The sequence below is a fragment of the Rhodnius prolixus genome, unplaced genomic scaffold (assembly GCF_049639745.1).
Source record: "Rhodnius prolixus isolate KJV_2025 unplaced genomic scaffold, Rpr scaffold_5, whole genome shotgun sequence".
Taxonomy (NCBI): domain Eukaryota; kingdom Metazoa; phylum Arthropoda; class Insecta; order Hemiptera; family Reduviidae; genus Rhodnius; species Rhodnius prolixus.
The window spans coordinates 27,581,947-27,592,301 of NW_027411624.1; the positions used below are offsets into that span (position 1 = coordinate 27,581,947).

At 31.3% G+C, this 10,355-nt stretch overlaps 1 protein-coding gene across 1 annotated transcript; it reads right to left on the reverse strand.

The window, feature by feature from the left end:
• Window positions 1-918: 918 nt before the first annotated feature.
• Window positions 919-9,695, reverse strand: Pex5 (peroxisomal biogenesis factor 5). The gene is made up of 13 exons (XM_074137637.1): window positions 9,515-9,695; window positions 9,271-9,428; window positions 6,415-6,609; window positions 5,764-5,894; window positions 5,529-5,655; window positions 5,115-5,438; window positions 4,845-5,030; window positions 4,467-4,595; window positions 3,984-4,078; window positions 3,740-3,908; window positions 3,409-3,566; window positions 2,603-2,764; window positions 919-1,202 (listed from the first exon to the last, which is right to left on the reverse strand). Exons 2-13 carry the CDS (start codon window positions 9,415-9,417, stop codon window positions 1,163-1,165), a joined length of 1,863 nt encoding a protein of 620 aa, XP_073993738.1. The 5' UTR covers window positions 9,418-9,428; window positions 9,515-9,695; the 3' UTR covers window positions 919-1,162.
• Window positions 9,696-10,355: the final 660 nt, after the last annotated feature.

The window sequence follows — 10,355 nt, forward strand, 5'->3', positions numbered from 1 at the left end:
AAGTTATAAATTTAAAATTAAAAAAAAAGAAAAAGAAAAAAAAAAGTAATTTCTAACAATTTTGAAATTTTCACAATTATTATTTCTGTAACAATTGTTTACTTTTTTTAAAAAAATTATAGTACAAAATTTATCTTTCAAGTTATTAATTCATAACGTTTTGACAGACTATTAATATATTGTATTTATTACTTTCTTATCGTAATATATGTACTTTAAGAGTAAATATGAAACAAATCTTAAATATAATATAGTCTAAGAATAAGTTCATGGCTTATAATAGTGCCTCTGACTCACAAAGCTAACCAGAAAATTTTGACAAAATTCATACGAATTTTGAATTTTCTTCTAGGTCTTGTTGCTTTTTGTAACAAAGGAATAATAATTGTATGAATATATCTAAAAAGAAAATTAACAAAAATATTTGAGCAAAATCGATTTAAAAATAGTTGAAAATGAAAGCTGAACGTAAATTGATACTTTGTCAAACGCTCCAAATTTTGAGTTCTATAATAGCTTTATAACTAATTTACCTTCTTTTTAGTTTATTTTTTTTCTTATCTGCATCTTCTTCTCCTTTTCTTTAATAGCGGCGTTTCTACCAAATACCACTTTTGTTCTTTGAAAAGGGGCATAAATTATAATTACGGCCCGAAGCGCTGACATAATGTTTTCTTCTCCTTTTATTATTAATATTTATTTATTTTTTCTCGACACATAACATTTCCAATGCTAGGTCCAATTTCTTCCCTCTTCACGCTCGAAAAGGAGGGGAATGAATATTAATTCAGCAAATAATATAAAATGGCAACCTGCCACAACGGTTTCCTTTCTTTGGATTTACCCTGATACCATTTCTCTTTGTTGGACAACTGCACATACACTTTATTTTTTGTTCTTGTAGAATTCTGTAGGAAATTCTTCTTATAATATAAAGTACCATACATATCCGTATTTCGGAGAAAAAAGCTGTAGCGAGGCAGCAAGCAGAATCCCAAATGCGGAAAATGGATGGAAAGTGGTGGATGCTGGAGCACTAGGCGTCCTTCCAACGTTGGGATTCTTACTTTTTTAAATATTTCTATTTATGGTTTCCATATTTCATAATGTATTATAAGTGTCCAACAGATAATAATTATTAATAGAGGTTTTTGTTTTTATTCTATTCTATTCCAAATTCTTCATTAAGTTTGGAAAGATTCCTGAAAAATAAAATAGTATTAATTATAAATAAACTAGCTTATTTTAACTGTTTGATGGACGAAATAATATCATGCTTTATAATATTCATCAAAAAAAGTTGAACTTCTTTAGAAATTGGTTAATCTCGAAACAATGGTCAGTTAATAGAAAGATAAACACTGACGATCAACACACTGGATTCATCAAACTCAGGGCTGTGCATTCGAAATCGAAACTGTAATACCAAAAAGGAAGTCATCACAAATATAACATCTTTTTTTATAGAACTTTTCAAAATAAACTGTTCAAAGATAATCAGTTTGGATTCAAATCTCTTACAGATGTTGATTTTTGATCATTCTTTAGAGAAATATCATTGGTATAAAAACGTTTACTTCCATCTTATGGACTTTTAGAGGCATCCTAGGGAGGGTAGGAATTTGCACCGTGACCTCTAAGATCGATTGTGCCTCTCTTTCTGGTGCTACGCGCATCTCTAAAGCACACCTTGCAGTCCCTGATGTCGAATAAATCCCAGAATTTGAGAGAGTTCTTTTGGAGACATTGCTATTGAATATAAAATAAGAACAAGCTCTCTTGAAACTAAAACGTATTCTGAAAAAAAGTGTTTCACACCAAGCAGTATAAAAAAACATGCCCTATTACAGAAATCTTCACACTATTTACCACATTAGAGATAATATGTACTTTAGCGATTCCATTCAAAAGGAACATACATTCACGGTCATAATTAACGGCATATTTGCTCAATATAGGACGTAGATTAAGAGGCAAAGTGGGTCTGCTAATCAGAATTGCAAGTCGGCAATGCTAGCCAGAAGACACATGAGCCTACCTATTTATCGTACAACCAGACCGATAAAGGTCATACAGGATATGCTTGACGAGGAAGAGAGACTTCACTGCTTTACCTTTACCATTCTCTGGGCTCGTCTTGAGCATTGTCAATTGTTAGTTGACCCCTTTCCAATCACGAAGGCGTCTTTCAGATGGCTATAGGGTTTATGTGAGAATTTGTTTTGCAAACGCGCTCTAATAAACTACTAGTTAATGTTGGTTACCACAAAAAATATCACCGTATATGACGGTCACGGTGATTATGGACTCTTATACCATTCCATTTTAGAGGACACAAAGCGAAACCGTAAAAGAAAACAATGGGACAAGAGGGGTGAAATTTGGTTGCATATGTAATAATCTTTTTGAGGGTAAATTTGCTCAGTACCAAAGATGGAAAAATCAAACACTCACATGTTCTTGATATTTATAAGATTTATGGCAGTACAAATAAAAAGAATTTATTTTGGAGGCCGCAGGCTTAATTGTTTTGGCTTCTTCCTTCTTCAGTACAAAAATTTTAATATTCAGTTCAAAATATATCAAAGATGTCAACAAATACCTCTTATTTACATCTTCCATTAGATCGTTTCTGTCTAAAAGTGATATAACCAATTTCAGCGTATTCCATATTGATTCTGACATAGATAGAGAAAATTCACCTTGTGGGCCACGACCTGATGCCTGTTGATTTAACGCTGTCAAAAGATGTTCACCTGCTTCCCTAAAAAATTTAAATCACTTAGTAAATTTTTCAAAATATAATTATTCGATGAGTGGTCCGGTAAAATATTTTTACAAGGATTTTACAACAATGGGGTCCTTGAATCTTCACATTAATATAGCAGTTTTTTAATTCTAAATTCTGAACAATAAATTATTAGCTTAAACTCAAAAAAACAAAACAAAAAAGGCACAGTTTACTTCAGAGCTTAACTTTGTCAGAAAGTATTAAGCTCAATGTATACTGAAAGGACGCCTAAAAAAAGATCCCACTGGTATAGAGAAGAGACGGTCCAGATGCCGGACGTGCACTGAAAAAGACTACGTCTGTAAAGGCTTCAGATGTAGAACCCTTTTAATTTAAATTTAAAAAACAAGTAAGTGTTACGTTCGGACAAATCCTCTGAAAAATTAAAATCTATGATGAAATTCTCTCTCAATCAAAACTCCACAGCTTTTACCACAGACGAAGATACTATAAGTAACGCTATATATTACTGTATACGTTGAAGTGGAGATTTTTAAACTAAAATGGATCTGTCCTAGTCACTTATGTGAACGAGCAATATATTTCTAACGGAAGTGTTAAAATAAGCTATGAATTATTTTATTAAATATGTTCATAAAATGAAAAAAATAAGTTACCTATGAGCGCCTAAATGTACACAAGTAATGCCAAGATTGTATCTAGCTCTAATGAAGCCTGGCGAGAGTTGTAATGCACTCCTATACGCATCAACAGCTTCTTCCGATCGGCTGCCATTTGCTAAAGTTGCACCAAGTCGATTCCACATTCTAGAATCCTATAAAGAGCCTTAAATTACTTTGTTATTTCAAAAACGTATTTAAATCTGTCTTACTATTTTTAAATGTAAGATAGTTTTTGTAAAAACTACTAGTACTAAAAAAGTAAGAGCGCATCCTAGACTTGTTGGCCCTAAACAAATACTTTATTTTATTTGATATATGTACTCACATTAGGTTTTGCCTGCAAAGCAGCTTTAAAACAATCGGCAGCCATTTCAGTATCTCCTGAAAGGTTAAAAAGCACTCCAAGACCGCATTGCACATCTGCATCAATTGTATGCGTGGGATTTCTCCTGGCTGCTTCCAAATAAAGATTCTTCACTTCACCATGCAGTTCACTGAAATAGTAATAACTATTTAATAAAAAATTCCCTTGATCAAGATCAACGTTAAGAAATTAAACAATAAAATACCTAGTCATAATTGAAGTTATGCCAATTAAACCATGATCACTGGCAGAAGGCTCCTTCACAAGATCGCTATATTTCGGGTTCATGTGCAACCATTCCTGGGGGGAAAAAAATAAATAAAAATAATTTTATTCTGAGTGAAAGAGGACACATAAAATATTTGAGTAGATAATGTGGTTAGGTCCGCAGTGCTGGGATAAGAACATTCGATTTCTATCCGATGCAAAACGCGTCTATTATATCCCTGACCAGTTTCGGACTTTAATTCATCATCTGAGGTAGTTTAATCCATCTTGAGTAGAGATTTCAATTTCACGTTACAACTTATTTCAACTTACGTTTTCAGTTTCGCACTACACTTGCTGACTCAGCGCAAAGTGTATGCAAAGCATCTAATCAAAGAATAGATACGTTTCTCGTCTTTTTTAGCATTGAACATGAGAATAAACTTGCTAAACTAAATAATTATATTGCCAAGAAATATACCTTTAGCGCTCTGCAAGCCTGATTTTGAAAATTTTCATTCGTGTAACTGACAGCTAAAGCCATTAAAGCTGTTAAATTGGTCGGATCTAATTGTATACACTTTTTTAATGCAGCTATTGCTTGTGGATCCTATAAAAAAATAATAAAGTATATAATTTGACGTAAGTATTCTTTAAAACAAAATCTTAAGATTTGAAATGCGATATTAATCGCTTGAAATATTTTAGACTGTAGTAGAATGAAAACTGAGTTACATACGCTAATGAACAACTTCTTTTTGGTAGACCATCGACAGCGATGGCCAACTTTATCGGAGTTACTTTTTTTTAAATGTGAAAAGAATATAAGAACTAATTTCATAAAAATAAAAACACATACCTGTTCATTTTCTGCTTGAGTAGTCCCTAAAAGTTGCCAAGCCAATGAATTTTCCGGTTCATTTTTTGCGGCAGCTTCAAAACAAAGAACAGCGCTCGGTAAATCACCTGCTTCCAGTCTGGCTTTGCCCTCCTCAAGAGCATTCACCAGTTCGGTCATTGGATTGTCAGAAGCAAATTTATAATCCTAAGGTAAAACAATAAAAAAAATTGGAAAATTAAATTAAGTGAATAAATTTCTTTAATTTATTTAGTAAATATTGCGTCCTACCTTGAAAACACTTGAAAAATCACCGAATTCTGATATCCAACTGTTGCTATCATCAGCTATAGCCAGATTTTCCCATTGTTCGGATAACTTTGACCACAGCTGTTTATTAAAAGTATCTTCTTTTGATGTTGATGATGCTGCATCTTCGGATGATTTTGTATCTTTGTTTTCTGGTTCTAATAATTTAGTTTTTTTAGGTAAATATTTCAACTGACATATAGGGTGCTCAAATTCAAGACTCCAATGATTCGCTTTCGTATCAGTAGAATCTTCTGAGCTCACTGTGATATCTCCATCTCGTATTTGCTTCATATATTTCATAAACTGGAATTAAGCATAAACTGTTTTAAGAATATATATCCTAGGTAGGATAGAACATTTTAATAATTTTATTAAAAATAATTTAAAACTGACTTTAGAATCAGAGAACTTTTCATCATCTTTAACAGACTGGATAACATCGGCAGCTAGCTCTTGTAAGTCATCTTTCGTATCAACATACTCAACTGAATTAGACAAATCACCTAAAGTTGGCTCATCTCTGTAATTATGAATAATATTATATAAATAATTAATTCTTAAATAAGTGAATCTGGACGATAAGATGGAGTTTTTTATCTTTTACTAATTACATAATGTTTATACTCACAAAACACTTTCTTGTGTTCGCTGAAGGTACTCAGTGGCCCATTTAGGACCTATTCCTAAATCTAGATAATCGGAGGAAGGATCCAATACGTCATTTGGTTCTGCTGTCCATATTCCCGGTTCCGCGTGTTCCTAAATGGGAAATTTAAAAATAGAACGGCAAACGAAATTAGATAAAAACATAAATAGATGATAATGAAGCGTTGGGTTTCACATTAGATGGAAAAATTAACTAATGTTGAGATACGGTGATCTATATCTCAACATATCTCTGTACTGATATCAGCTGTCAATATAATTATTCCAAATTGCTCATGGCTCACTAAATTAATCATTGATGAACCTCATCAATAATTAAAAAAAAAAATAAGTAATAATTTTAAAAATAATTATGTAATAAATTTAAAAACAATTATGTAATAAATTTAAAAATAATTATGTAATAAATTTAAAAATAATTATGTAATAATTTTAAAAATAATTAATTTCGCCTAAACCATGGAATAAGGAATTGAATTAAAATCAATTTAATTCAATATCTGTGCGTTAAAGATTTTTTTAAAAATATACCATTCACAAACAAGTATTTTCAATTAAATAATTAATTATTCTAAATACAATTTAAATTTAATTGATGTAAATAAAATCCTACATCAAAATGTTTTCCAGCATTGAGATACTGTTGGGCCCAAGCTTGTACATCTTCTTCTATGGCGAGCTGAGAAACTGGAGGTGATCTTATGGGCCCCATCCTGCCTTCAAGATCTCGCATCTCTGCCAATAATGAATCCATTCTAAAAGGTTGTGTTGACTGAACCATAGTTTCTTCAAGAAATTCTTGTACCAGCTGTAACGTTGATAAATTGAGAGCTTAAAAGTAATTTTTAAAAATCCTTAGATACAGGAAGTCCCCAAGCCAAATCACCTGTGACTCCTAAGAGATGTCAAAAATGTAATAAAAAAGTTTCAGTTTCTCATAGTGCCAATAAAATGTGCAATGTGTTATGAAATATGCAACGTACAATGTAAGTGAGTGTTTAATGTTAAGGAAAGCTAGAGCTTTCCAGTGTTGCCCAAATAGTTGCACACAATTTGATTCTAATCTTCAGAATCGAGAGTCCCCAGGGAAGCTACTCATAACCACTAGTGATTTTATCTACCTATTTAAAATAACTCAAAACAGAAGAGGAAATGTAATAACTCTAGGTTGAGGCGTCACTTGAGTACACATTTCTTAAGCACATTCATTTATATCTCCCTAAGATTGTAGAGCTTAGTAGTGCGCGATTCTAGACACTATTTTCCCTGTAAATCAAACCGTAAAATGATGAATAAATAAATTTAACCTCTACAATCAACAAATAATCTTATATTTAGAATACAAAATTAAAAATTACTTTAAAAAAAGTTAGTTGAAACTCATTGGTTAAAACAAACCACAAACAAAAATAATAATAAATAGTACACAATAAATGTCTTGTATTATTATTCAAATAAATATACTACCCTGCAGGAGTAATTGGACTAGCCACTTCTTCATAGGTCTTGGAGTACCAGCGGATATATCACCCTAAACAACACTCATGATACACCTAAGACCCTCTTGCTGTTCATCAACAATAGATGATAGGTGCCAAATCTTGTGGAAGTTAAGCGTCTAGAGCAGAGATCTAATCTATATCGAACCCTGCACACCACCAACCTTAGCTTTGCGAACTCACCTCCAACCGTTGGCTAACGTGGGGCCTAGCCTACATCATAAACGAATCCTTATCATAAATTAATCAGAGTGGACCAAAATTGATTTACTCAATATTTCTGTTAAACAGAACTTCATTTTTAAAAAAAACAATTTCATTATTATTACTTGCACAATGGCAAACCGAATGGGTCAAGAAGCTGGTAAATGAACAAATCACTTGTGGAAAGCCAGTCGGAGAAACTTGTAAAAAATCATTTTTTCCCCAATTATTATCTCTTTGGAAAGCGATAAACCTCTAACTATTGAAAAAATACAAAATTTATAAAATAATTTATGACAGAAATCAATATTTAAAAAAAACAAAAAAACCTAGAATATCTAAAACAGAGTTGAAAACGATTTTTTTTTGTTGACATTGTCTTTCAGAACTTTCATAAGATCATCAAATATAATTTTTTTGTGGGCTTGCTGAGCGCAAAAATTAGCCAATATTATGCAAACAAATAATAATTTAAAGAGTTGGTAACCTTTAATTTATTGTTGTTTCTAAACTTAAACGACGTGGAAAACTCTCTATTCAAAATTACCCAGCTGACTTGTTTTTTTTATTGCTCGCTATTTTTAATTTTACCCATATAAGGAATAAATTTATCTTATTTTTCCACCCTAAATAGACACATTTTTTTTTAGTCTTGGACGAAATTATTATACTTCCAACAGATCACTGTGCGTGATGGACTGTGTTGTCCTAATGAGAGAATACTACTAGGAGACCAACAGAGCAAGACTTCGGACGCCTATTACCTCTGGTGCATACGACTCGACCCTTCAGTTAAACGATAAATCTAGTCGTTTAAAAACATCTCTTAGGCCTGCTCTCGGAACGGTTAACAGATATGATAGCTTAGCAGGTTTTTCCAAGTGTTAATTTGAATTTATTTAGTAGTAAGAAAATTGTGGCGTAAAGGTAATTCCTACTAAATGGTATAAATTCGTTTAAATATGGAATTATATCATTTATAACACAATATAAATTTCTATGATTATAAACGAACAGTACTGTACAACTAGTCGAAAATTTAAAAACATGAGAGCGCTTCTATAGTGTATCATTAATTCAATCAATGAATATTCAATATAGATGAGTAAATAAAAACAGTGATAAGATTTATAAAACTATTCAATTTCGTCTATTTACTAAGCTAGGATTTCAATTCAACTACAGATGCACTTGTTCAAAAGAAATTATTTTATACTAAAAAAAAACATACACGTGTAAAATATTAGGATGTGATACTTTGTATTCGGCTTCATTCTTAATTGGAAATTTAAAAACAAATAAGACTACATATTGAGTTGACTACATAACGTGTATTTTAACCCCTTAGAAAAGCGTGATTCAAATTAGTTAATTTATTAATTGAAAAATGATGCTAAAAATAATTAAAAAGTAGTACAGGCCTCGTAATTAATATCCTTTTTGCTCAAGTGTTTGGGATAGATGTGTTAATATGATATGTACAAATGCATTAGAATTCATTCATCTTTACTGTTGTCATATTTAGTCTAATTGCACAATGTAGCACCTAAATTGCATAATAATACCTAATAGATCTCACAGGATCAGAAATAAAATCCCTCTTTATAAACTACAGAATCAAGTAAAAAATGTTTACATATTTTAACTAATTTTTATTTTAAGCGATGACATCAACTAAAGTAGTAAGAAAATCAATTACACAGCACACCAATAAAAGATGTTACTATTGTCATAATTTTACACATTTAACAAAATATTTAGAATACCTGTTCAGAGTTTGCACTAGCAATTGAATCCGAAAATCCATGAAATCCTTCATCTTTAAGTCCTCGATCTTGAACGAAGTGAGAAGTAAGGCTAACGAGCGAATTCGCTCCACCACAATCACCTTCAACTAGTTTTCGTAATGACATTTTTCAAGTTCCTGAAATTTAATGTAATTAAAATTTCTGTAATTCCCACTTTTTCAAACTAACACCCATTGTTGAAATTAAATCCAACGATAATTACTTGTGACAAAAGCAACAGAACTAAAGGTGATAACAAATTAATTTTAGATGACACTGTAATTAGAAAAATATTTAAATTATGGTTACACTGATACAACAATTGCTACTTTAATATATCAGTATGAAAAAAACTCAGCAGCAAATCTTGATTAAAAAGGTTAACATTCACTACTCCTAGCCTCAACCCTGAATTTCTGGTATGACCAATGATTACTTGATATACGAGAACTCATTTGGTCTAATTGTTATTTGCGGCCAAAATGCAATAATTCAGTAAATAAAATGAATCCAGTGAAAACCATAAATTTTTTCACTCTTCTGATGTAACTTAATTAAAGTGAAGAATGAATTATTCACTAAGTACTAGTATATCTAACCAAAATATTTCAACAACCTTCCTTACGGATTGTTTACTCAAATTTAAAAAAAATCTACTCATCTCTTACAATTTTCTGCGAAGAAAACCAACATTCGTTAAAATAACTTTCAAAAACAAATAACCCGTTGTATTATTTAGTATCAGGGTACACATAAGCATTCTTAAAATGGGCCTTGGACACGTCATATCACCGTGACTTTAGATTTAAAATCCGCCTATAAAGCCTGATAATGACACAGCAAACACTGTAGATTACCTTTGTTTAATTTATACTTTAACTAAAGGCTCTATTTTGAGCAAACCAATTAGATCTCAATCATATCTTTTTTTTAAAAAAAAAAAAAAAAAAAAAGTACTAATTAACTGACATAGCCGTTCAAATTTTATTTTTCTTAAAGTGAGAAAACTTTGAACATACAGTTTTCTTGCTAAACAAATTATTTTGATTTCGCCTCTCGTCAAT

What these genes read in the sequence shown, in the direction of transcription:
- Pex5 (XM_074137637.1), bottom strand. Translation starts at nt 9,417, where the DNA reads ATGTCATTACGAAAACTAGTTGAAGGTGATTGTGGTGGAGCGAATTCG. An exon ending in CTAGTGCAAACTCTGAACAG is followed by an intron (nt 6,610 to 9,270) that starts GTATTCTAAATA and finishes TCAACGTTACAG; the next exon opens with CTGGTACAAGAATTTCTTGA. An exon ending in ATTTTTCAAGTGTTTTCAAG is followed by an intron (nt 5,031 to 5,114) that starts GTAGGACGCAAT and finishes GTTTTACCTTAG; the next exon opens with GATTATAAATTTGCTTCTGA.